Raw genomic sequence first — 27,147 nt, forward strand, 5'->3', positions numbered from 1 at the left:
TTAGTGTGTTAGCATGCTAGAATGTGCCAATTAGCACTAAACACAGAAGGTGTGCTTGATCAGAATCAGGTTTATTGCTATGTAGGTTTTCTCATACAAGGAATTTGCCTTTGGTTGTTTTGGTGCATAACCCTCACAATAAACATAAAACAAAGAAAAAAGAAAAAATTACTGCAAAATTCATTAATATAAAATAGAAATTTGCAACAAAAAAAGAGTAAGATATATGTTTTCAAATAAACAGCTAAATGATGGAAATGTCATTTGTTTTGCAGGTATGTGGTCATAAACCACCACAAAGTAATGGACAAATAAAAATTTTGGCCTGTGAGGGAACATAAATGTCTGTACTAAATTTCATGGCAATCCATCCAGTAGTTGTTGAGACACTTTAAGGCTCAAGAGCAGGACAAAAGAAGGTGCTACATTATGTGGACGGGTGATACAAAGCTGGTCACTATGTCCAGGTCATATTTAGCACAAGTACACTGTGGAGTCCACCCAGCCAAGCCAAAACCCTGGGTAGACAGGCTCAGTGAAGGTGGTGTGGAAGGTGTGGAGGAGGGTCAGTGCATTACAGGTAATCCTGAAGAACGACAGTGCCCCTGCTGACCAGTCCAGATAGACCCCTACTTTATTGGAGCTGGGTGGGATGGATACAGCAGTGTACATGTCTTTGTGCCAGGTTTTGTAGCCATCTTTGGTGCAGCTTAGTCCCCAGGAAGACTCATTTTTTCCTAACCAGCTGTTGTGGCCTTCTCCCTTCCTGCACATCCTTCTGTAGGCTACTCCTATGAAAGATCTCCCACTCCATTCTGTCTCCCAGTAGAAGCGTCCAGTCAGTCCCTCTGTGCACAACACCTGTGTCCAGAAATCAAACCTGTCTGGGTGATCAGGATATGGCTGCCTGGTCCAACGCGTGGCTTTCCTGTTTCCCTCTGACAGAGAAAGGTCTCTGTGTGCTGTGTTTGGGTCCAGGGTGAGTTTCTTGGTATCTGATGAGACAGATCAAGAATGTCAGTAAGTGTTATACCTTAGTCACTGCTGTTTTATGAGTTTAGAAAGTCTGGTTACTCACATTTCTTTGGACCTGGCTGAATCCTGGATTCACCACACTGTTCCACACTAAAACATAACCGAAGACAACAGTTTTATGACACTTGTATAATTAATATTGTATGCAGCAGAGATGTGTTCCTTGTCAAAACCTGCCGCCTACATTTCCCATAATGCAACTCAACTGCCTGGTTGGACATTCAGGTGTGTTATTAGCAGCTAATGTAGCCTCAAGGCACCAGCCTCAAGCAGATATGAGCAGCGGGCTACAGAGGTGTGGTAAGCTCACATCTTTCTAACTCCACACCCCTAGATTTTTCTCATTTTCAAGCTTGTACTCTTCAGCCCCAACAGAATTTATCAGGCTTGCAGCTCCGCACACACAAAGCTTCATACAACTTTTTTCACATACGCAGTAGTAACTCCCTAAGACCTGTAAACAGACTTTGATGTGAGTTCCCCTTTAATAATGCAGAAATGTTCAAGTTGCATAAGAAATAAATCATTTTGGAGATATGGCTTAAGCCTGACCGGTAGGCTACTGGATTTAGAGATTGATAATGATGCTGATTTTTTAAAGTTAAAAAAGTTTGATAACAATACATAAGTTAAACTCATAAAATTAACACTTTTGATTAGGATCCTATTAGTTTGATATTAAAGAACCATGATAAAGATACTGCATGCACTGAGATGGAAATTTTACAGGTGAAAAATAAACTTAGTCAGTGCTCTGTGGTGGACAAACAACAGCATGTAATTACTTTGGTATTTCTATACTACATATTGGCTGGTACCTATATGTCTGTGATAAGCTAATTTCGGCCAGCTGATCTATCATTCGAGCCAGAGCTTTCGGGCTCTAGTTGGCACCACCCTTACCTGAGTTTCTGCAGGCTGCACTGTGGGTCGTCAAGCAGAGCAGACAGCAGCTCCAGGCCTGAGTTTCCTGGGTGATTGTAGCTCAAGTCGAGCTCTCTCAGAATGGATGAGTTCAAAGCTGATGCCAGGAAAGTGCAGCCTTCTTCTGTCACCCTGCATAGGGACAAACTTCAAAACAGACACCAAGATATTTAATCCAACTGATCTCCATGACAAAGACAGCAACAACTAAATTTGCATGTTTGGCTCTGTACTGTATGCTGCTGTTAAATAATTCATCTGGCATGGAATTTCACTCAAGGCACTGACATGAGTGTTTCCAGTTTACAGTGAGCGCTGCCCAGTCCACTAGAGAGCTTTTTGACTCCTATGTTCTGAAGGTCGTTGTCAGAGAGGTCCAGTACTTTCAGCTGGCAGGAGGTTGAGCTGATAACTGAGGAGAGTGCTTTAGAGCTGTGCTCTGTCAGGTTGCAGCTCCTCAGTCTAAACAAACAGAAAATAAAGAAAATGAGAAAACCACTTGCTTTGAACTCGGAAATTGAAACATCTTTGTTGGACTTTTTAAAAAAAGGCAAGAATCGTGTTGAGTTTTGACCTGAGTGTCTCCAGTTTGCAGTTCTTCAGTCCGTCAGAGAGCAGTATTAATCCTGCATCTGTCAAGTTGTTGTTACCCAGGTCCAGCTCTCTAAGTTGTGATGAGCTGATGACCTTCGCCAGGCTTTCACAGCAGGTCACAGTGAGATTACATCCATTTAGACTGCAACAGGAAATGCAATATGAGAAAGGTAAAGCATGTGATAAAGAAATGCCCCCTTCTGCTCCACTATCTCCTGAGGGAAATATCATGCTCTTTAGCTGCTAAATGCTCCAATATGTTCGCCAGCTAGTCAATACTGAGGGTTTGTTACTGCAAGCGACACCTTTCACATTACATATTAATTTCCATTGTTAATATAAAGATATTGATTATTTTGAAGTTGAATATTAGAATCTTTTTTCACTGCCAAATCATTTTGCCTGCGCTGCCAACTATTGGTGACTCCATGCTCTTTTTTTTCCTACACCCTGCAAGTGGGTGTAGAGGGACCAGGACTTGTCTATCTAGTGTATGGTGTCACTTTTTAAAGTTTTTTAGATAACTTGTTCCTCATACCAAAAATAATCTGAGCACTGAAGCTGACTATCTTTAACATCAGGGGCAAAAGAAAAGCTTTAGCGCTTGCTGTCTACTTTTAGAAAGCACTTACTTTGCCACTTGAGCGGTTTTCACGACAGGCAGCAGCATCAGAAGACCTTCCTCTGACCTGGTGTAGTTGCTCAGTTCAAACACACTCAGCTCTTCTTCTGATGTCAATAATACAAAGACCAGAGTGGCCCACTGGGCAGGTGAAAGTTTGGTTTTGTTAAGACTGCCTGATCTGAGGTAGCTCTGAATCTCCTCCACAAGAGAGTGGTCATTGAGCTCATTCAGACAATGAAAGAGATTGAGGCATGTGTCTGGGGATGGACTTTCCCTGATCCTCTCCTTTATGTGTTTAATGATCTCTGTTCTTGTTCTTTGGTTTGTCCTGTTGCTGGTCATTAGATGTTTCAATAGAGTCTGATTGGATTCCAGGGACAGGCCCAAAAGAAAGCGCAGGAAGATGTCAAAATGTCCATTTTCACATCGCAAAGCCTTTTCTACTGCTTCTTTGTAGAGGATGAGCTCTGACGAATCTCTAAACAGGAAACGTCTTGAAGCGGACGACTTCTTGATCAAGACGTTAAAGTTGTCGTTGTTGAACGTGAGGTAGACATACAGCGCAGCAAAGAATTCCTGGACGCTCAGATGAACAAAGCAGAACATCTTCTCCTCACACAGTGTCAGCTCCTCATTGAAGATCTGTGTGTAGACTCCTGAGAACACGGTCGCCTGCGTGACCTTTATACCATTCAGGATAAGGTCGCTCTCATAGAAGATCAAGTGGCCTTTCTCGAGCTCTTTGAAGGCCAGTTTACCCAATGACATGAGGTTAGCTCTCACGCATTCAGTGTTTGACTCTCTTCTTCCCAGCAGCCTCTTCTTCGTGGTCTCCACATGCAAGGACAAGAAGTGTATGTACATTTGAGTGAGAGTCTTTGGCGTGTCTTTACTGTCTGCCGTCACCAACTTCTTCTCAAGAACACTCGCTGCCATCCAGCAGAAGACTGGTATGTGGCACATGATGTGAAGACTCCTGCAAGCTTTCACATGTGTGATTACCCTGTTTGCTATGCTCTCATCACGAATTTTCCTCCTAAAGTACTCGTCTTTCTGGGGGTTGTTGAAGCCTCGTACCTCTGTCACTAGATCAATGTACTCCAGAGGGATCTGACTGGAAGCTACCGGACGAGATGTTATCCAAATAAGTGCCAACGGAAGCAGTCTTCCCCTGATGAGGTTCGTCAGAAGCAAAGCAATTGTGGCTGGCTGTGTCACATCAGATATTATTTCACTTTTGTTGAAGTCCATAGACAGGCGGCTCTCATCAAGACCATCCAGGATGAAGACCATTTTGCTTTTACCATAAGTAAAGATTCCTGTGTCTTTCGTTTCAGGGAAAAAGACACCAAGAAGCTCCACAAGACTGAAGGTTTTCTTTCTCATCAGATTCAGCTCTCGGAAGGAGAGAGGAAAGACAAATTCCAGGTTGGTGTTTTCTCTCTCCTCAGCCCAGTCTAGAGTGAATTTATTGACGGACACGGTTTTTCCAATGCCAGCCACTCCCCTTGTGATCACAGTTCTTACATCTCGTAGATGAGCAAAGAGGTGATTGCAGTGGATTGATTTCTCCTTGGCCACATGTATCCTGGATGCCGCCTCAATTCGTCTCACCTCATGCTCCTTATTGACTTCACCACTTCCTCCCTCAGTGATGTAGAGCTCTGTGTAGATCTTATTGAGAGGTATCTTGTTTGCATCTGTCGTCATCCCCTCAAGCAAGTGACTGAACTTCTTCCTCAGAGTAGCTTTCAGTTTCTGTTGACATTCTGCGATCTTATCATCTGAAGGAGAAAATTAATTCAAAGGTTTTTTGTTATTATTATTTTTAAGAATCATGGTGTTCTTTCAATATGTCAAATTCCAAAATTAGATAATGTAGTGAGTAGTAAGAAGCACTCACTTTGGGGCTGCAGAGCACCACAGTTGTCTGCAGTGTCATTGTTCAATTCTTCTTCTGAAGAAACAATATTCCATGCAAAAGAAGAAAAAGATCAGCAGAGCCCAAACCCCCAGTTTCAGTTCTTCCCACATGTTATATACCTACCTTTGCCATTTGAGATGATATTGATGTTTATGTTGCCGATGTTAGAACCAATAATGGAGGGAGCGATCACAGTGCCTCCACTCTGAGCGGTGTAGCAGGGATGGAAATGATGAACCTCAGCCTCAATAGAGGGGACTGACTCAGAGAGAAATCAAACTCATTTTCAGCAGTTTATTACAAACATACAGTTACATTGGAGCAAAGTGATTACTGAAGCCAGATTTTAAGTCATGTCTGGTGTTTTTAAGGTTATCAATTTGTTAATAATTTTTCAGTCAAATTTTATATTTCGTTTTGAAACTGAACTTTTCCTTTGCACCGTTTTTCTTGTCTTGACTGGGTCCAATTTTTTGCCACAGAAGCTTTATATTTTGACATCCTTACCTTGAGAGACCTTGTCTGTTTTATCAGCAACACTCGTTTTCTCCATGTTTTTCTCATGAGCTCCCTCGTAGCCGAAGCCTACATGATATCTGTTAATTGATACTCCTCAGCAATATTCTTTATCTGGATCTTGGAAATGTGACAACGTTCCTGTACGGTTCCTGTCATTTACCTCCAGCAGATCAAATAACTGGTCATGTAAACTACATACAAAAACTAACCACATTTTTGCAGATATAGAATGACTGGGTTCAGTCACAGCTAACATTAAAATCTTGCAGATTACTCTATGAAGGAAATGATCACCTTCAGTAACAACCGTGATATCCTCTGATTCACACACTGACACTGGCTGCTCGTAAGTACAGCGGTTTTGCACGGAAATGACAAAATGTGACTTGCTTCCTTCCTGGGTGAAGAAAACAGGAAGCACAGCTCATAAAACAGTTTCATTTACAACAAAATTAACTTTAGTTTCGAATTATTATACAATATTATACAACAACAAAGACAATCGCTTGAGAATTTTAAATCATTTGACATCTGCAAATCCAAAAAGGTCTCAAAAAAGAAAGAAATGTTAAAATAAATGATATTATCATTTAAAATATTTACTTCAATTAATTCGGAAATAGGACTAAGAGTGTACATGTACAGCACGTCAAAGAGTTATTGGTCACTATAATCATTATGGTGAAAGTTGTTTTAAGACAGAAATAGTTTCAATCCTTTAATAACTTTACTGAAGGCAAAGGCTCAGAAACACAAGAAAATGAAAACACAATGAATAATATGCACCTTTCCATTTCAGTCCTAAAGGTCTGCAAGTAAAACAAGAAATGCATTAGAAGTCTTCAGATTTACATGAATTAGACCTTTCCTGAATTTTAAAACTACCTGTATAAACGAATTGTAAGCACATAAGCCTACCATGTTTTTTACACTGTCAGAAAGTGAGAATGTGTTTCTGCTCATCTCTGCAAGCGACTGCATCATACAAATCTTCTGAGTCTCTTCATCTTCTAAAGCCGCTATTCTGGTTGCCTCTTCTCTGTATGAAGAGATGAAGATCCTCAAAGTTGTCCTTAATCTTCTTCTCTTTTCTATCTTTCTGCTTTTCCTTGATGTTCTTGGAGTCTGAAATAAAAATTTCACTTGGGAAATTAGGAAATTTTAAGAGTGAAAGGTTAAACCCTCCACAATCGTAGTTAGTACAAAAAAAACTAGATGAGATATTAGATTGGTTATATACAGTATTTTCTTTCTTAGTTTAAATCCAGGTGGCCGGTGTCCTATACTTCTGTACTATATAGCTGAATATAAATGTTTATCCCCCATTTACTGGTTTTACATTTAGCATTAGTTTCAAGCATGTGCCAGTCCTGCCAATTGGTTATGAAAAGCTGATACAATATAAATACAATACTGTGTGATAAAAGATAATGATTTAAATTAATACTGGCGACCTGTCCAGAGTGTACCCTGCCTTTCACCCGATGCCAGCTGGGATTGGCTCCAGCCCCCTGCAACCCTGTACGCAGGATAAGTGGTTGACGGATGGATGGATGGATGGATTTAAATTAATATTCATATTAAAATTTATATTTTAGAATCAGTAACAGAAGTCTACAGTCATTAATAAATGAATGCAGAATTACAGTAACTTGGATGCTAATTGGTACAATCCAACCTGTGCTCCAGAATACTCAAAACAGTGGCTTTAAGGACAGTTTAAATTGGGTAATATTGTGAAATATTTTACATGTAATGTAGTTAAACACAGTCAATTCAAAGACCAATGTGACCTTACCTTATATGAGTCATTTCTGTGACCTCCTGATGGATCAACTTGACTTCTCTCTCTGTAGCTTTCATTATAGGTTCAGTGTCATGTATAATGCCACAAGGGCATCCCTTTGTGTTTAAAAGTGGTGGGAACATAAGTGCTCAGATTAGGGGCATGGTGATACACTTGGGTCACGAGACGTGACAATGCACAAGAACAAGACGAGAAGATTTTTATCACTATTTTAAAGAAATATGACATGCTGAAATACATGAATGTGTCCTCCCCCAAAATATAATGCAGTAATCAGCAGCTTGTTTATGTAACGTACAAATAAACATGAAACAGTGAAAATGTGTAAGCAAACTAGACTAGAAATATCCTCAGTGACAGTCAAATCTGCATCCCTCTGTTTCTCACTTGCAGTGGAATACAACGGCTTATATAATTTCTGTTCCATGTTTGGGCCTATTTTGGCTGCAAATCAAATAAAGATGTTTTTAAGAAAAATCACTACAATAATTCAGTCACAGGTTCCTCAATGGGAATTATGTTTGTTATACTAAAACATTAGTTCTGTTTCTGCTTCCACATGAAGCTCAGAGCAACAGTTATATTGTGACGCTTATTTAGAAATAGCTGGTCATAACACTACAGCAAAACTGACAGTATAAATTGATAGATACATTTATGTTGTCTGTCTGGCTCATAAGTTATAAAACAGGCAGGAAACTGTCAAACTTAGACATTTTACCTTCAGTTAACTTTTCTGCAAGGTAATTATGTTTCATCCTGAAGAGAATATCCACTGTGGTCTCCAGAGCACCATCTTCCCCATAAACCTGCACCAGTTTATCCACAGTTTGTTCTCTGGGGGCTTTCTTCAGCTGGGTCTTCGGTATGGGTTGGTATCCCTTTCTCACATTCAGGATCAAGTACCACTGAAATGTCTTCAGTGGACTTCTCTATTCCATTTAGCTTGTCCAGGTAATCTTTCAGCATTTTTTTGTTATTTGTTCAGGTCATTTTTAACTTTCAATTGGAAACTTTTCTAGAGCTGTAAACTGAATGTGAAAGACAAAAAAACAATATGTATGAATGTATGTATGAAACAAAATTAAATACATTTACAAAATCAAAAGCATCATTAAACACATACACAGTTGATTTGACAATATCTTTCAAATATAGGTTTTACTTACTGGAACATATAGTTTATTGAAATATTGAGTTTCAGGAATCAGTTTTACCTTTAAAAGTCTTTACATGTTTAATCTGACTAGAGTCAGTTTTCACACAGTTTTGTCAATCACTCTTCTCCAGCTACTATTACATAGAATTACTCCACATAACAGTGCAAATAATTTCTCATTAGTGTGGGTCAAGGTGCCAGTGCAGTGCATTCTTTATGGGGTTAACGTTGCTGTTTTTACAGTTCCAGTTTCTACATGCTGCAGTTGTGCCTCTTAAACAGATGGTGGAAGCAAAGTCCAAGTTGTGCCGGTTTTGCTGTCTCCATGTGCAGTACATGCTGTGGCTCACATGAGTTTTTAAAGCAGATAATGTTACCAATATTTGTTTGGAACAATGTTTCTTTCGGGACATGCCTTAAAAATTAAAATAAACTCGGGTCTCTGCAGCACCTCTGGTGAATTAGATTTTACAGCAAATTCTGTAACATTTAAGGATTCACAGTTTTTCGAATCTGCCGTAAAACAATAGTCAGGTACTAATATGAATGTTGAAACAGGTTTCGCATCATTCCTTCTGTTCATACCTACAGTCTATGGTTCATACGTCATACTTCATACATGCTTCTTAAAACCCTTTCAATGTAAGTAATGGGGGACAGTGACCAAACCTGTTTCAGTGTTCATACACTTGAACAATTGCTGACTCATAATAATCAGGTGATTATACACTTGTGACTAAAATACTGACTCTCACTATAAACAGATTTGACTAATATTAAATAAAAAAATATTTTTGAAATCCATGGCATTAAGATTTAACAAAAACCACATCATGTATCGAGGATCTAACCTGTAAGTAATAGTAGTTTATAATGCAAACACAATTTTATTTTTATACAACCAAGCAACTGTATGAGTTGGTGTCACTTTGTAACAAAGATGGTATCTCAGAGGTGTCATACTGTATTTCGCACATTACTTTATTCTGGGAATGTGTGGTTAATTACAAAAGTGTTGCTTCCTGCAGTCTACAAAACTTCAACAGATGCTGAATTGTTTCCAAACATGAATATATATGTGTTTAAACAGGTATACATGTATGAATATGTTGTCTCCAGACTGTCTCTTACCACAATGATGCAAACTTGTTTTCCTACAGAGTTTTGGAGGCCTTGAATGCTGCAGCTTTGCCACACTAGTTTGGGCTAAATCCAATATATTCACAAATATTTAGCTATAAGGAGTTGTTCTTATTTCCTCCTCATTTGCTTGTGTAGGTGCTGCCAATGATACTAACCATACACAACAACTTGTTTCACTTTAACTGGTGGAGTTGTTGTTGTTTGACTCGACTGACCTCTCTCTTTTTGAACACTTTTTTACATTACCCTAAAAACACAGCATCTCTGGAAGATATTGACTTGATTTGTCTAACTCAGACTGCTGAAGCATCAAATTAGCTTCAGATAAACTTTTGAATACATTTTTGCACAAAACGAGGACTGTGGATTTTGTCCCCCATGACTTACATTAGCACATTAGGAAGAATATTTTAATGGCCAGTATGAAAAGAAGGAGTTATTACGGCAAGAAAGATATTTTCAATATGCTGTACATCCTGACATTTTTAGAAAATTGTGAACCTATCTTTTAATGTTCATTTAAAATTGTTTCATTTTAAATTTTTCTAGGCAGATTTGAGGTGTCAGTTCTGGCTATTTGGAATAATGTGGTTACAGCTGATGGCTGTAGTTTTCAGAAGGCCTAGGTAGAGTCAACAGGGACAATCAGAGGCACCCTTGAGCAGCCAGAGCATCAGACAGTGCCCCTGAAGTAAGAGTAGGTTTCTCTGACTAAAAAATTAAAGTATTAAGACGAGACCTCAAACTTTGAATGACTAAACTCTACGATCATCAAGAACAGCAGCTGAGTACATGTAACCTCTGTTTTTTGCTGTGATGTTCAAAAACGGGACCATTATTTATTTATCATGACTGAGCTGACTGTGCACACTGGCATTTCATCACCAACACACTGCTTTTCACCCAAACAGCTACACACTAGGCAGTATCTATTGAAGGACGGAAGAGCGTTACTCATTCACTTCCCCCAGTCGGATTACTTCTCCAAAGCAGTGCAGAACAGGAGTGTCATGACTCAGCTCTTGGCCCCATCCACTCTCTCAGTTGTGATGATGTAACAGATGGCATGTTCACCCTCATCGGTCACAACAAAGGAAAAGTCATGCCTAAATGTATCACAGCTACTGAAGCTCCATTTACACAATTAGTCTATTCTGGATACAAACGGAGCTTCAGTTAGCCATGGGAGTCTGCTACAAACAAAAATGCCATATTTTGGCTCTGCAGATAATACTGCAGGAATGTTATAGCTCCAAGAAGGCATGGAAGACCTGCATGGGTGTGTGGCTGCAAGATTCAAATGGCCCCATTCAAAAGGACAAGAGGCATGAAGCTGGATAGATTTTCTCTACTTCTGATGCTACTGGGTTATACTAGATATGTTTCCTGTCCTGCCTGCAGCTAGATTCAGTAAGGGGGAAGTGAGTGAAGTGCACTTAAGGTAGTGAAGCATGCACACCAATGCAAGATGTCTCCATCTAAGTCTGATAAAACCGTGTGACCATAATTATCCAGTCATCAGCTTTCCCAATTAGCGTTTTCCCTGAGGTTGTGTGGAGCCAAATCGCAAGGTGCAAGCACGTCAACGCCATTTTCGAAAGTGCTGAGTGCGTTTTTCACAGAGCGGTGGCATGGGAACACCAAGTGATGTCAGCATAGATAGCGACCATCTTTTTCCACTGCAAAACCAAGAGGGAAGTTCATATAAAGGGCTGGACTTCTTTCTCATGTCACAGTAAAGTCAAGAGTCAGTCTGCTGGTCTTGAGTCATACAAGAGTCTAAAACACACATTAAGTGTATAGTGCAGAATGGCAGTAGTATGACTGTAATAATACTACAATATGGAAAATCACACATTCCCTCACTGAGTGCCGATTTCAGCTGAGACCATCCTACTTTCTCTTCTCTCTGTGCTCTCACTCCTCTTCCCTCCTCTGCTCCTCTGTCTCTCATCAAGCGGGCAAGGCGTAGTGTGTGGTTGGTGTGAGATAACAAAGGCTGAGGAGTTCACCATTATATAACTTCTGTGGAGGCTGAGGAGGTGTAGGAAGAGGAGGAGAGGCAGCAGGGTTAGCACGTAGGAAAAGGAGGGCAGGAGAGGGCTAGTAGCCTACGTTGCAGTGCTCATTTGTCTTCCACATAACGCACACACACACATGCTGGCCTCCTTTCCCTGCTCTCCATCGCGAATTCAGCAGGCTGCACTTGCAGATATGGCCTCATAATATTTGAACTTTTCGGTGTTTCAGCTTTGTGTTCCCACGCTGACAACCACACACAAAGATTTTGCTCTCTTTCTCTCTGACAGTGTCCATGTGAGCTAGAGTGCTGAGCAGGCAGCCACACACGCATGCAATCTCACACGCACAGGGCCACTAACTCTCAAGCACTGTGGCTCCCTCCAGCCCCACCCGCCTGTCCTCTGATGGCCTCCCACTCATGCCACATTAAACATTTAGTGAGGCACTCTGGATCTGTGTGACACCATCTTTTAGCGCCGCCAAGCTAACAGCTCTCACACTGTGGAAAAACATAGGTGCACGCATGCTCGTCGGTGGAAACCTGATACAGCAGTCACACTATTCCCTTTACCCATCCCTATCTGTCTTATGCACATGCACGAACGCAAAGGCAAAATCAGTGGTTCAGAAAGTGAGCTCTCTGTGTTGAGAGCAAGACCTGCATTAATCAATATTGATTCCTGGAGTCTGTATGAGCATGTATACTTATGCAATGTGTTTGTGTGTGTGTGTGTGTGTCACAGTTTGTCTCTCTGCTGCAGTGAGGTGTGACCCAAGGTTGGGTGTATCCCAACCCCAACCAGTGCAGTAAAATGCTGCTGTGATGTTCCCTGCAATATTTTTGAAGAGATGTGAAGAGACAGGCCCTGGATGTCACAAATCCTGTTTCTCCAGCCAGTCGTAGGCCCCATCGCGGGATTGTGTAGCTTCATTATGTCACCTAATTGTGATCTTACTGTCCGCCAAAATGCATTTTGTCTTAACAAGCTAAAGAATTCAGTACCATCTTCCCACATTTTCAGTGACTTCATTGAACTGGAAGACTTGGTCTCATGCTGCACGAGCCTATTCTCGCGAGGATTCCTACCCTTCACACACACACACCACCATCATCATCATCACTCCTCCTCCTCCCTCCAGCCCCTCCCGTTCCGTCGCTGCTCGCCTCTATCCTCTTCAGCTTTGCCTGCCTGTCAGAAAGGTACTCCAGTATTGGAGGCTAGGCTACCCTCCTCCCGGATCCCGTACGAGAGCCAGCCACCGTCGTACCCCAAGGCTCGGGCTCCCCACTCACGGCTTCAACAATGGCAGCCCCCGTTACCACCAGGTTTACCGACGAGTACCAGCTGTACGAGGAGCTCGGGAAGTAAGCAGCAGACGTAACGTTACAGTGTACATCGTGTTTGTCTTGTCGTTTTGTCCCCCACCCCCGCAACCTCGCCTCATATTATTTCTGGTTAGCCAGCTAGCGGGCGATAGCTAGCCAGAATACATTACAGACTAGTCATATTGAGTGCTTTAATAATTTGTCAGTATGTGTTAACTGGAGTATGTTGTTGTCGTGGTGCAGTCAGACTAAATAAGCGTTGCTATCGGCTAACTAGCTGCTCCCGCATTAACGCAGCGCACTAACGTTCAGTTTATAGCCAACGAGCTAACTTACCATGCTGATATTGATAAAGTAGCCGAGTTAGCCCGCTAGCGTTGCGTCTTTTAGTCGCTCGCTAATGGTGATGAATACACCTCTCAGACGTTGGTGCATTAACAGCTGTTTGCCCTTTCGCGTTTCCTAGCCGGTATTTTCTGGTCTGCTGGACCCGTCAGCGGGGCCCCGAGAGACGCCGGAGACGTAACGTTAGCCCTGTGACATTTCACCGGCCCACGGGTCTGACAGCTCGGGTGCTGGCTCGATAGACCCGAGGCTGTGGTCGCTAGCTAACTAGGCCGACCACTTTCTCTCCCCTCCCCACACCCGAGCAGCTGCAGATGATTTGTGTAACCGTATTGAGTAACGTTACGTACCCCTGGATAACTTAATGAGGAAGTTATTCGGTCCAGGCTGCGTTGTGTTTGCACTGCAATGCCCACAAAGCTCCGCACAACAGCTGGCCCGATCATGATGTTATCAATAAACGCATTGTCGTTGTGGGTCTTAAACGGAGGTAATCATAAAGCACTGTCAGTTATAGCGGCAATTTGGCGTTTACCGCGTAAGAGGCAGTGACGTATTTTCTCGGTATTTTGATGACGGCGAAAAAAACCGGGCCACTACCTCTGTTTCGTCATCAGCAGCAGCAGCATCTGTTTTTCTTGGCCGGCGAAGGCTTTTTTTCCTCTCTGTTGTACCCAAACCAGCGGCAGCACGGCGACACTGGCCCTATAAAGATACACCGGCTTAATTTCCAGCTGCCATTTCCACTCTCTGCCCAATAATTGACAGTAATCGATGGCACTGATTGCACAGCCAGTGCAGTTGCACACATATGCCACCTAACTTACACGTCTTCCACAATGCGTCTGAATCTTATGTAGACTGACCACTTGCTTCTGTTTATGTTTCTGCACCCGTTTGTTAATGCATTTTGCTCTGTCAGAGGTTATTAACATCAATGTACTTCTGTCACCTCTCATTTACTGGTAAATAATTGAAACTAAGAGCAGAGTGGAAAGAGCAGAGTGCAGCAGAAAGTAGCAGCCCTCCATAAATCACCAAGTATAGTAAAAGGCAGCCTTCCTCTTTCAAGAAAACCACATAGGTCTAGATATTGCCGATTGTATAGGCACTTCAAAAGTCATGCATAATTTCTGTTCTGTGATGCTCAAAATTGAATGATCACCATAGCAGCTAGCAGGTGAAAAATATAGAGCATTCATCTAGGTCAACATGAAACTCCTTACAGTAGGAGTTGGTTTATAGTGCTTTACACACTTCCTTTTCTGCTTTCAGATTTATTACTGAACATTTCTACCTTTTTGAATTTATAAAAAAAAAAGCCCATTGTTGTGTGTGATGCAGCCCATTCTTTGTGCTGGCTGTTGCAAATTGAATTTCCTTTGGGGCTGTAGGTTGCGTTGCATTGTGTGCCCATATCAAAGATTAGCAAAAGTACTTGGACATTCATTTATAATCCAAGACCTCAGCCGATATAAAAACTTGTGCTTGAGAAGCTTGTTGTATTGGTGCTGATTTGATTGTTGCCCCCCCTTTTCAGGTTGTGCAAAAGGCGTCTTGATCGTAATGACTGTAAACTGTGTGTGTGTGAGAGAAAAAAAGACAAATCAAGGTTGTTAGTACACAAAAAACAAACCACTGCCACACAAGTAGATGCAGTTTCAAATGTCACACTTTGTGTATGTGTGAGAGAGAGAGCACATGTGAAATGGAACTGATTTTTGGTTGTTTGTGTTCTTTCTTCTTAGGGGAGCTTTTTCAGTTGTGCGTAGGTGTGTAAAGAAGTCATCAGGACAGGAATATGCTGCAAAAATCATCAACACTAAGAAGCTGTCTGCAAGAGGTATGGTAACATCATGCACACTAAAGAGACTCTGATATCTGCATGTTTGCTTTATTTGAGGTGTATATTGGAAAGTAGAACTGTATGGTATAGTTTTATATTGTGATTATTTTATTATTGGTATACAGTAAAGTATCTGGACATTCTTTTAAGAAACCGCTCATTGATAAAATAACAAGTGGAGATGACTGTTTGTGGCTAATCCAGTGAACTGAGTAGTTGACAGATCTTAGTATGACTGCCCCGGTATTGTGTAGCAAAACGTCTTTCGTCTCACTGTATATATCGTGATATCGCCCAGCCTTATTGGAAAGTATGCACATAAAAGTTTTCCAGTTGCGGAAGAAATCTTGTATTCATTCAATCACTGTCTGCTGGGAGTTCTTATCAGCAACCTCTTGGTGGTTTAATGACTCTCTTTATAAACACTGTATTGAATAACTCTCAACTGCTCCTCTGTGGTATCATTAGACAACCGCTGTACAATGAATTGATCCAAATTTCTAAGAAGCTCTTCATGGAAAGGGCACACGGTTGGGACTGAAATAAAACAATAAGAACCCGTAAGACATGAATGTTTTTTATGTTAATTGTTGGTTTGGTGGTGTATTCACATTGCTCCACATGCAATTTTAGTTGCTGGGTTCCTGCATAGGTCCACACCCATGTGCACATGCCTAGTGTGGCGTGCTGTGTTGTAATAATGACGTGAGCGCCTGTCAGTGTCAGAACCTCCCCTGACTTCAGACGGAGATACTTAATTGCTTTCTCCTTTTTGTATCTGACAAATTAGGCCTGTTCTCCTTCCTGACATTCACACACACACCTGCCTTCCTTTGTTCTCCTTTCCTGCACTCACTCTCTCTCCTAGCCTCTCTCCCTCATTGCCTTTCTCTTGTCTTTCTGCAAAGGGGGATTGGTTTGTATTGAGGCTAATCCACTTATGCTAAATGTATCTCATCAACCACTAAGACCCCACAGATTCCATAGGCGCCGCCTTGTTGTTGTCTGTGTCTGATGGCATTTGTGTGTGTGTGAAAGAGAGAGCAGGGAGTAACACTAATAGGGCATGTCTGCATTGTGAGGCATCTTTGAGTGTGTTGTAATACTGTTATTGTTCTATCCCTGCCATCAAGTGTCCACATAGGGCAGCTCCTGGTATTAATGTCCCACCAAGGAAAAGTAAGGGCTCAGCAGAAAACTGTTGGCTCTTCGCAGAGGCAGGCAGTACAATGTAGGCCTGTGTATGTGCGTGTCTTTGCCAGGGTAGAAGAAAGCTGTCCAGAAGAGGAGGAGGAGGAGGAGAAGGAGGAGATTTTCAACAATCTAGTAACAAAATAGTCTTGCGGGGAGATCATTGACACTCCACACCAGGGAAGCATGGTGAAATGAGACAGAGAACGAGACACGATAGAGTGAGCGAAGGAGGAAACAAGTGGATTCTGTGCTAAGAGAAGAATTGCGGTGGTCTGCCTTGCTGTCGCAACAACGCACCTACACGCACACAAAATACAACGTCTGCACACACAAGCAGCCAGTGCGTGAGCAGGCAACTTGCCTGGTAGGATTTGGGTGGGGTTTTTTTTAGCCCGATGGGGCGAGTGTGACCTCACGCGTGGCCTGGTGGGTAAGTCTCTCAAAGCTCTGGTAAACACTGCAGTAATCTGAGGAGGGGGGAGGGGGGAAAAGGGAGGCAGAGAGGGAAAGGAAGGAAGGAAGGAAACGAAAGGAGGAAGGAATGAGGGAGGACTGGATGTCAGGGATGGATATAGGTACTTTGCTGTGGGATAGTCCAGCCTACAGGCGGTTGGGGGTGGATGCGAGTAGGCAGTAGTGTAGACAATTTGCACTCACTCCAGAGAAACAAGGTAGTGATTTCATTTGTTGGTAGTGATTTCAGTTTAAAAATGGGGTACAGGCTTTATTTGGGTGGCAAGACCTGGAAAATGAGAATGAGTGTAATTATTTAAAATTAGCCAAAGAACAAGAGCAAGCCCCTAAAATTTCACAAAAACTATGTAATAAAATGAACTCTATTAAGAAATTGAGATTGAAGGGGGGAAAGCTATAAATTATATTGTTGAACAACAAACTAAAATCACTGAGGGTGGGAAATCTATTAGAAATTCTTTAAATTATTAGTTTTACATGGCAGTGCAAAGTGTTGCAATTGTGTGATACAAGTTTCATTGTGCAGAATGAATGCTCTGTTTTATTGTTGGTAAGCGAAGCGGCTGTGGAAAGTGGTTGGCTGCTGCATTGTCTGCTGCAACAGTGTGTGTGTATGTGGGAGAGTGTGTCTGAGTGGGATGGACTACGCACTTTAGTGCACTACCCTAATTAGGGCTGAACAATTAATCGACATTTTATCGAAATCGCAATGTGGCTTACTGCAACTTTCAAATTGCAGAAGGCGCAATATTTATTAAAGGTGAAATGTGTCTAAATACCATTTTGAATAAAATATTGTCATGCTGCAGAGATGTCCTGGCCTCACATCATAATCTAGAGACTTATGAAAACATCTTTGTTTGGGACAGCTCCCCGCAAAAATTACACTTAAATTCTTCATTTTAATATAATTTTCAATTAACGACAATGATGTAAAAAATTACCATTCCCCATAGTATTGCAAATTATGTCACAATTGCAACATCAGTCAAAAAATAGCTATTAGATATTTTAGCCTTAATACCTTTTTACTACATTTTTTAGTGTGCTGGGGCTGATTTTCCCAGAGAAAATTATTTCAAACGTGTTACTTCACTATTGCTCAATGACCACATTTCCATTTCACACCATTAGGTTCCTTGCTCACCTTCTTTATCCAAAGTCTGTCATTATTATTAATGGCAGACCACTGGAACTCCGCAGTCCCCCCTGAGTGTAGCTTGGTTCCAGACCTCTGAATCACCGCCCACATCTACAATTTGTTAAGTGATTTGTGCTCATTGATGGCTATTTTCCCCAGTTGGAGATGCAGTCCATCATTCAGAGCTTGTAGGCAGGATTAAGAGTGGGGATGTCATCTTTGTACAAAGCTACCTAGCTACACCATGAAAAATGGCTTGAACACTTGTCAACATGAGCCTCTTTCGTATGTCCACTACCACGGCAAGTACAACTAAACTGTCTAAAAGTAGCCCCAGTTGTTCCTCTGACTGTACTGTAGCTGCTGGTTGCATTACCCAACCTTTTTGTGCTTCTGCCATGGCTAAGCAGGTTACGTAGTTAACTTGTTTCTCTTTTTGTCTGTTTTAACTGTGTTTTGTTGATATACGATTGGGAGTCTGCAAAGGGTGTTTTATTTTGAAAATCAACCGGACTCGCTCTGCCGTTCTGTGTCTGACTTCCTGCCTGGTTCATCTGCTCTGTGCTGCTTGACGCAGCTTCCGTCAAAAATAGACCTGCAGTGAATATTGAACTTTAGCTAAACTAAAGTTAGCTAAACAAATTAAAAAGGCAAATCGAATCGTAATTGCAATATCTGGCAGAAAAATAGCAATTAGTATTTTTGCCCAAATCGTTCAGCATGCAGTGTGTTGTTTTCCACTTCGCTAACGCTAACTGCGACAATTTGCAGGGCTATGTACAGATGGTCCTCCATGAAAACACACACTAGGGAGCCTCTTGTGGTAGAGATGCTAGCCAAGCTGTACCCACACAGTGACTCTCTCGAAGGACCATAAACATGCTTCTTATGGCTGTCAAAGCTCCACCAGACTCCTGTTTTACCAGCAGTGGAATTGAGGGTCTGACGGTTGCTGGTTTGCTCTTAGTGCTGTCCATGCTACACAAGTGGAGGTCAGTCAGTCTCTCTCGTGTCCCTTGACCCTCTGCATCACTCAATACGTTGCCACTACGCCTACAGTCTGTATTATTCAACATATTTCTTGTCGTGAAAAATGTTAGATGATCTATTCTCCTAGCAACCCAAAATGTCAACTGAAAATGGCTAACACGATGTCAGGCTGAGTAATGAAGTGACAGAGTGTAGTGTTTACCACGTTGATCCTAACGTTAGTTGCTTATACATCAAGTCATACAGCTTATTTTCTATGTAACATCTTACTGCCAGATAGGTGGGTGGGACTATTCTTCCAATTAGCCAGTTACATTGCACATGTTTTGGGTGGTAAAATGTATAGTGCTTGTATGAGACAATATTGTCTAAAGTGGTCATGATATAGCTTAAATACAGTTGATAATTGATAAAGTTGTTTTTCAGTAATCAGGTTAGGAGGGTATTAGACTCTTTTAGTAGAGTAAAATAGAAATGCCTCCTTCTCTTTTGGAAAAATTTGTCATAGAACCATCTTTTCTTAAATATCCCCTGTAAACACTTGTACGTACCCCCAAAATACTGTCATATTATCAATATTGAGTTTCTCTGTCATAAATAAAGAGGTGTTTGAATTTTTCAACACTTCCCAGTTGTAACAGTTTGGATGTTAACTTGCTCGAAACAGACTGAACTCAAGCCTTCAATCAGATTGTCAGCTTTGAATGTGTGGCAGAGAGATGGGTGGTGGTGTCGGGTCCTCTCCATCCTTCTCAGCTGATGTAAGATGGCTGTGGGCCCGCCCCATGGCAAAGCAGATGGCCAATTAGAGAGCAGCAGGAAGTGCCAGTAATTACCCTCCAGCCCTCTCTTTCCTGTCTTCTTCTACTGCACACTCTCGCACCAACAAATAAGGAGATTGAATGAATTAGTGAGTGCTGCAGTGACACTGCACCAGGGTAGACGGCTACACACAAACGCGCAGGGGAGCTGTGATCCTCTTGTAGCAAATGGACGTTCCATGTAATCCTCTCTCCTTCCCTCTGTCTGTCTCTCCGTCCTGCGTCACTGGTGTAATTACAAGGAGGTTCAGGTCTCTCCCTTATTCAGTCGCATTCTCTCAGATGAGGGAAATCTATACCTACGGGGAGGTTAGTGCTAAGTAGACGTGGAGAGTTAAGAGAAGACAAGACAGGGACTCAAAACACCTTGAATGCAGCTTTAAAACTAGTCCAAGTTATCAACAGGTTAGAGAAAGTCAGGCGAAGAAAGGGTAGACATGTCAGAGACGGTGTAGAAGGATGCCGAGAGGGTTGCAGACAGTGATGCTGCTTTTAATAATGTGCTCTTATATTATGCCTGTACACACTGTACTGCATTTGAAGAAAAACTGTTGGGTATGGTGATGCTGATTACTCAGCAACAGCATGTTTATCTGAGGCAGTTGCTGCACTGGGGAAATGAATGCAAATCTTAGTGAGTCTACCTCTGTGTGGTGTAATCGCTATAGAGCTGTGGGTTTGAGTTGGCGTTCACCAATGTTAACACATAAATCCTCACTGAGTCATACTGGATCTTTACTACAGTTACCCGAAGTGACCTCTGACCTTAGCTAAATGACTCCCAAAGTGATTGGAGCGTGAAGTTTCACAGTGTCATGTGGTTGACACACACAAACATCTCGTAAAACACAGGCATGTACTCACATACTGGCACATGATAAAGTAAAATCCTCAAACAAGGATGTTTATTTGGACCTTACGTATGTGTGTGTTCGTGCTCGCATCCCCTCCCAGCCAGAAGCACAAACACTCCAATGTCCTATAACTTGGCTTCACACTAACCCTTTTTAAACACACACTTGCATGTGCAAACACGTGCACTCATTGCTACAGAAAATCGCATTCATTTCCACAAACAGTTTAATAACCTTAAATGAAACTAGGGTACCCGCGGGGTCTTAAAAATATTAGTCTTAAATTTCATATTCCAAAAATAAGGCCTTAAAAGTCTTAACTTTCATTACCAAAGTATTAAATTTCGTTTACCAAGGTCTTAAATTTTTTCTTGTCCTTTCGTAGGATTTCATTAATGCCGTAACGTCATAAATGAATACTTTGTGTGTGTGAGACTTCATAATTTACTCCGTTTGGTGTGACGTTACGTTACGGCAGTACAGGTAACGTTACTGTTTACGTCAGTGTTCAGCTTTACATTCTGAACTGTGAAGTGTTCGCGGTGCACGAGCTCTGGCATCCAGCTCTGCGCGAATCAGTCAGTTGTTAGTAACACGTCAGAGACGTATTCTTTTCTAACATTAGCTCGATGACTCTGAATGGGCAAGTATGTGAAATTCAGAAAGCCAGAGATACGAACAAGTTGGCGGACAAGGCTGAGGGCAGTGGCGCTGAGGTTAGCGCAACAAGCTGATCACACTAGCAAGCGCTAATGGAACAGCAGAGCTGGAAGACCCGCTGAAGGTTACTGGTCAGTGAATGATACAACAGCAACGGAGAGACAGGTGTGTGTGAGACGAGGACTGTCTGTGTGTCGGCGTTGCGCCGCTGTTGTAGGCTAACGTTATGTGAATGGAAACATCAAACTAACACACATTAAACTTACATCACCCAGATGCGCCGATCACGGGAACAAGGGAAAAACAAACCGGAGCCCAACTCCTTATCCCCGCTGCTTTCATGCCAATACTATATTTCAAGCAGCCTTTAGATGCTTTAGAAAAACAGAACAGGATGAATAATCACTGAAGCGATTGGCATATTATATTACCTTATCTAGCCAAGGTGTAACTAATTGCAACAATTCATAAGACACAATTTGTTTGTATTTTTGATTTCACCCCTTAAGAGTTCTTAGTGCACAAATATTATTTTCATTCAAAACAAATGATACTTTGAGAAAGATTTATTTGCACAATAAGAAAACATGCAATGCAATTTAAAGATAAAAGACACAAGTGCATTGTTCAAAAAAGTTTAAGCTAAAAAAAAATCTGAATCACTTTATTTAAATAAGACAATTCTACCATAAATTGGTGCAGAAAATGTCTCCAGAATGCAGGAAATTAAGTGTTTAGTGCTCAAAATTTTCTAGGGAACCCCATTTAAATATATTTCAGAATTGAATATTTCATCAAATAGTGTTAAAATATCTTCTTGTCTTGTTCTCGTGAACCCAATATTGTGAATTGTGCATGTGAGCTAAGTGTATCGTCACACCCATAATCTGAACCCTTATGTCCCCACCACTTTTCAACACAGAGTGACGACCTTGATTCATTTTATCTTATCAAAGTACAAAGACACCCCAAGCTATAGTGTGTTAAATATATAAAATGTTTTATTAAATTCATTTGTAAATAATTTTTTCTTAACTTTGAGAATCCTGGGGGTACCCTGTGAAACCATACATGTATGCACCTTGTGAGCGTCACCTTTCAGAGGCAAATGCAGCCACTCAGCTTGAACAACAACATTCGGTGTCATAGTCAGTGGCTTAGCCCAAAACACTTTCCTTCACATACACAAAACAAATCTTTATGTGAACCTGATACTTTTGAATTTACGTACTTCATTTAACTGCACGATTTTGTTTGTGATTGATGCGCCAGTACAAGATTTTAAACGGAACTGCATTAGTGAGCGAAATACCTTAACACTGAAATACCTCCAGGTCACTTCGCTCAGTTAGGAACCTTCCTAAGCAAAAAATTATTTTCGGACGCAGCCTATGTGTGGGAAACACTGACCATACTATACAGTCTGTGGTGTAGTAGACTGGAATTTTTATTTGGGGATGGAAATCACAAAGACCTATGACATATTTCACAAGTAAGTTAACAGCACTACAGTGAGTGAATTTACATGTCTGATGGCCTCTATAGAAACCAAACGCTACTGTATGTGTTTTGCTAAATTGGTGCACATGTGGTGTCCGATGGAAAGACCCATTATACCATATAACCACAATGTCTGTGTTTCGATTCAGATGGGGATGTTTGTTGCATGTTGTACCCCTCTCTATCTCTCCCACCTTTCCTGTGTGCATCTCTACTGTCACTGTAAAATAAAGGCAACATGGCCAAAAAATTAGGGATTTCAGTTATTTTGTCCACCCCACCCCACCCCATAGCATTGATAGACTGCTGAATGTGTCGTCTTCGTGATTTTTGTCAAGCATTATGAATGAAAAGCATAAATGCTAACTTCACCTGAAGTAACTTAACTTATTATGTATTATTGTGGTGTTCAAATCAGCTACTGAACACAATTGTTTGACTAGGTAATGATGAACAAACACTTTGCTGCTCTGTGACTTTAAGGCATACTGAGTTGGATTTGTCAGGTGCTGTTTGTAAACACAGGATTCGAAGTTGGCCCCTCCTCCCCAAGAGAGAGGGGGGGGGGGGGAGAGAGAGAGAGAGAGAGAGAGAGAGGTGGTCAATCAAGCTAGAGAATGAATGATAAAAGGGAGCGGCTTTAGCTAGAACAAAGCGAAGTGAATCAGAGCAATAAAACACAACCACACCTTGGCACAACCTGGGGGAAAGGAGCCACGTTGATTTTTGTGAATGCACCCGAAGCAAACACACAGTCCAGCAGCTTTTTATACATTCATCAGTGTTTCCCACAGAATGACTGTATCTGTGGCGGTGGAAGTGGGGAGGGGGGGGATGAGCAGTCGATATTGACTAGCAGCTATGTGCAGCGTACTCACCTTCCAGCTGTATTCTAACGTTAACATAGCTTAGCTAGGGTCCTTGCTTGCTAATAACTTTTTTGAATTTAGCTCTCAGATATTGTCTCAGATGACAGTGTTGTGTTAAGAACAGAGATAGAGTAACTTATCAGAGTTAACTTGAATACATTGGACCAATGTGTGCATTGAAGGTCATGATACTAACCATTCAAACCGCGGATTGATTCAACAAATTCCACTCCCTCTGTCTTAGAGACTTAAACCATTGAAGCCTTTGCCTGGTTACTGTGAACATCTTTCCTGTGAAATAAACAACAAAGTTTTTATTTATCTTCATTTTGAAAGCCCGTTGCTCACTGGCTCTGAATAGCCTACACGCACAGTCAAAACATGGGTCACAGGAGGGGGTGGGATGTTGATCAGCCTGCAAATAACCCACCCCAACAAGCAGTGGAGGGAGGCTTCGGCAGACTACGTTGGATGCAGCGTGTCAGGGAAGTAGATAAACAAAAGCAAGACAGACAAACAACTAAATGCCATAGCGAAGTAGATAACAACATACTGCATGCTGATTAGTATTGGGGAAGATGTCGATCTTAGGAACGTTCTAAACGTAGTCGCTTGGCCTCACGGGGTTGCTCTGTGCTCCTCGGGTGAATGGGAGAGAAGCGCTCAGACTACACCGCGTGTGCTCTATGAATATTAACCATGGCAACGGCTTCTGTGCGCTACAGAGCTGTAGCCTATTTAACTTAAAATTATACCTAACTTTACCTGATAGGCCTTAATCTACAGTTTCACGGGAACACACACGCTTGTTGCTCCACCTGTCAGACTGCCTGCGCCTCCCTTCCTACACGCTCGCCTCTCATTGAAATTGAATTACGAGGTGTGTAAATCGCATCCCGTGTGAAAGGCCCTTACAGGGACACTTGCTACTGAACATAGACTGTTTATACTGCTCCCTGATAAAAGATACCTGCTGATACCTGTTCAGAAAAAAAAAACAAGAAAACTGGACTCTGATGGTAACTTGTTTTAACAAGCTAGATAAAAGTTAATGCCCTGGCAGTGACAAATAGCTTTTGGTTTTATATTTGATTTGATTACATTAATGTTTAAGCTGAGATTTACAATCCAGAAACATGTCTGTCAACATTATAACATGTAGAAACATCTCGAGGTTCCAGTAAAGATTATAGCATCTGTTGAAAACAGTCAGATTACAGTAGCCTAATCATTCACTACACAGAAATACAGTAACTTTTTTTTTCATGGTGCACATTTTGCCTGGAAAAAAAGGAGATAATTTCAGCCCTCAGCTTGATGAGAAAATGACACAGTAACATTTATCTCATATAGTGCCAATTAAAACTGCCATCACAGGACTATAGGCTACTGCTGACATGTGCAGACTACATGAGCACTGTTATTATAACATGAAACACAGCAGATCAGTGCTGAATGCTCTGGTTGATTACAGCCTAATAATTTGACTTCAGCAGCTGTGTGCACTGTTTAGTCACGATTATAGCAGCTGATCGGCTCGGACATTAAAGCAATACTCATATGCCTACTCATAAATCCTTTCTTTCTTTATTGTGTTATATTGATGTATGAGTGTTTTCTTTGATGATTTACTTTGATGATTAGAGAAGCTGCTCTCAGTCATATAAATGTTTCCATCCATAATCGTAAAGTCACAGCAACTTGACAGGATAGACACAGAAAACAGAGGAAACAGAATTTAACATTTAGCTACTATAATCCATGTTTAGATGCACTGAAGGAGCTCAGCATTGATTCATTATTAATTTTTACGATCCTGCTGCCCATCCACACATCACGTTCGACAACATCAGTGAACGTTTGATTGCGCATTTGATTATTTTTAATGGGCTTAAATATACTAATACAATTTATGAATACAACAGGAACACTGTAGAGTTCCAGCTTCAGCCACAGGTTGGTCCAGCTGCATGTCACGCCTCCTTTAAACGTCACAGTGGCTGAAAAGATTGGTGTATCCTTGCTTATAGCTCCTCCAGCAAGCCTCTTCACTCCACGATCCTCCGGGTGCATTTTAGGAATCGAGATGTCCTTCAAGATGGAATAACTTAATGTATGGGAAACACTGTATGTGATACAGAGAGCCGAGGAGAGGGTCCCAACTACACAGCCTGCTTGACTTGTGATATTTTGTATGAGGGAAATCCTATTCATACCTTTTTTAGCTTGTCTAAACAGTGACTTTTCTCTCCTCAGACCATCAGAAGCTCGAGAGAGAGGCTCGGATCTGCCGTCTGCTGAAGCACCCTAACATCGGTGAGTTTCAGTGCACGTGACCAAATGTGTAATATTGTTCTGTATTGTTGCTCATGCTTATTGGATAACGTTCATCACTGGAGTGCACAAATACTGGTGCTGGCCTGAAATGCAGGCTAACTCTGATATTGTGTGTCTGTAAGAGAGAGTTTCCCAAATACTCTTAATGAAAATGGATGTGTTGAACGGGAAAGTTCATTCTTGACATGGACGCAGTTTTTTTAATAAAATAATCTTAACTTAAAAGAGAGGGTCAATTAAGTGGAGTTATAATTGATGCACACTTGCACATTGTATACATGTATACAGAAATCAGGATGAACCATTTTCCTGGCATTGAGAAACCCACATATGCTAGTTGCCTGTTTCATTCAGGGTTCTGATATTATCTTAGTAGATAATTGCTCTGCAGGTGCTTCTGTAACTTGAGTACACATGTGTGTGTGTGAGTGTGAAATAAACAGTCTGATGATTTGAGCTATAAAACAAAAGGGGAATCATCTTAAAGTTTGAAGATCATTCAGTCAGAAGTTACAGACACTCACAGGGATGTCAGGAAGTGTTCAGAAACCTGAATAATCATGTAAACTGGGATATAAGTAACCAGAGGAGCAATCATCATGAAGCAAGTTCAACTGGCTCTCTGATATCACAAAGCTGGTTATCAACTGACTCTGTTAATTCTAGGTTTTCTTAACCCGCTTTGAGTGTGTTCACTTGAAAGAGGTACGTGATCACAACCACAAATGGAGTACTTAATATGACATGAGTTAGTCTGAATAAAAGAACGTCTTGCTTGAAAATGTCCACCTGACTAAAATGTTCAATTTATAATTTACTGAGCTAATTAACAGTGTACATTTAAAAGACAATGGTGGGTAGTTTTATTTCCATGTATCATGTCATTAGGTCTTTAAAAATTCTGGGATCGTGCATTTTAAATGTCAACATAGCCGACGTCTCAGCTGTCAGTTATGGACATTGGTGCGCAGAGCAGAGCTTTGGTGAGCAGGCATATGGAGAAATAGAGATGCAGTGCTGTGTGACAGCGCACTTGT

The 27,147-nt window shown here is 41.4% G+C and overlaps 2 protein-coding genes and 1 long non-coding RNA gene across 16 annotated transcripts in view; 1 reads left to right on the forward strand and 2 right to left on the reverse strand.

Moving 5' to 3' along the window:
- Nucleotides 1-52: 52 nt before the first annotated feature.
- On the reverse strand, nt 53-6,018 carry LOC123982598 (NACHT, LRR and PYD domains-containing protein 3-like). Of its 2 annotated transcripts, XM_046068222.1 has the most exons (10): nt 5,916-6,018; nt 5,610-5,698; nt 5,226-5,360; nt 5,082-5,135; nt 3,186-4,962; nt 2,534-2,695; nt 2,248-2,421; nt 1,939-2,106; nt 1,079-1,125; nt 53-995 (listed from the first exon to the last, which is right to left on the reverse strand). In XM_046068222.1, exons 2-10 carry the CDS (start codon nt 5,653-5,655, stop codon nt 475-477), a joined length of 3,084 nt encoding a protein of 1,027 aa, XP_045924178.1. In that variant the 5' UTR covers nt 5,656-5,698; nt 5,916-6,018; the 3' UTR covers nt 53-474. The 2 variants fall into 2 exon arrangements, with proteins under 2 accessions (XP_045924178.1, XP_045924177.1); XM_046068221.1 differs by lacking the exon at nt 5,916-6,018 and having other exon boundaries at nt 5,610-5,912.
- Nucleotides 6,019-6,289: 271 nt separating this feature from the next.
- Nucleotides 6,290-13,927, reverse strand: LOC123982605. 4 transcript variants are annotated; one of them, XR_006828014.1, is made up of 5 exons: nt 13,416-13,694; nt 8,150-8,459; nt 7,420-7,523; nt 6,540-6,746; nt 6,290-6,430 (listed from the first exon to the last, which is right to left on the reverse strand). It is a non-coding gene; the product is annotated as an uncharacterized LOC123982605 (long non-coding RNA). The 4 variants fall into 4 exon arrangements; XR_006828012.1 differs by adding an exon at nt 7,076-7,140 and having other exon boundaries at nt 6,290-6,746; XR_006828013.1 differs by lacking the exon at nt 13,416-13,694 and adding an exon at nt 13,775-13,927 and having other exon boundaries at nt 6,290-6,746.
- The window catches only part of LOC123982601 (calcium/calmodulin-dependent protein kinase type II subunit gamma-like), a 40,157-nt gene continuing 25,880 nt past the window's right edge, over nt 12,871-27,147 (forward strand). For 4 of the 10 annotated variants that reach the window (XM_046068232.1, XM_046068229.1, XM_046068230.1 and 1 more), the window contains exons 1-3: nt 12,872-13,118; nt 15,173-15,267; nt 26,030-26,089. In XM_046068232.1, coding sequence (XP_045924188.1) covers nt 13,057-13,118; nt 15,173-15,267; nt 26,030-26,089 — 217 coding nt within the window. In that variant the 5' untranslated portion in view covers nt 12,872-13,056. Of the gene's footprint in view, nt 13,119-15,172; nt 15,268-26,029; nt 26,090-27,147 lie in introns of all 10 variants that reach the window. The other 6 variants (XM_046068223.1, XM_046068227.1, XM_046068225.1 and 3 more) reach the window with 3 other exon arrangements.

Source organism: Micropterus dolomieu, linkage group LG14 (assembly GCF_021292245.1).
Source record: "Micropterus dolomieu isolate WLL.071019.BEF.003 ecotype Adirondacks linkage group LG14, ASM2129224v1, whole genome shotgun sequence".
NCBI classification, from domain to species: Eukaryota; Metazoa; Chordata; class Actinopteri; order Centrarchiformes; family Centrarchidae; genus Micropterus; species Micropterus dolomieu.

Coding starts and splice junctions, on each gene's coding strand:
- LOC123982598 (XM_046068222.1), bottom strand. CDS start 5,655: ATGGAGAAAACGAGTGTTGCTGATAAAACAGACAAGGTCTCTCAAG. Junction 2,696..3,185: donor AAAACCGCTCAAGTGGCAAA/GTAAGTGCTTTC, acceptor TTCCTGTTGCAG/TCTAAATGGATGTAATCTCA. Junction 1,126..1,938: donor TGCAGCCTGCAGAAACTCAG/GTAAGGGTGGTG, acceptor GTTATGTTTTAG/TGTGGAACAGTGTGGTGAAT.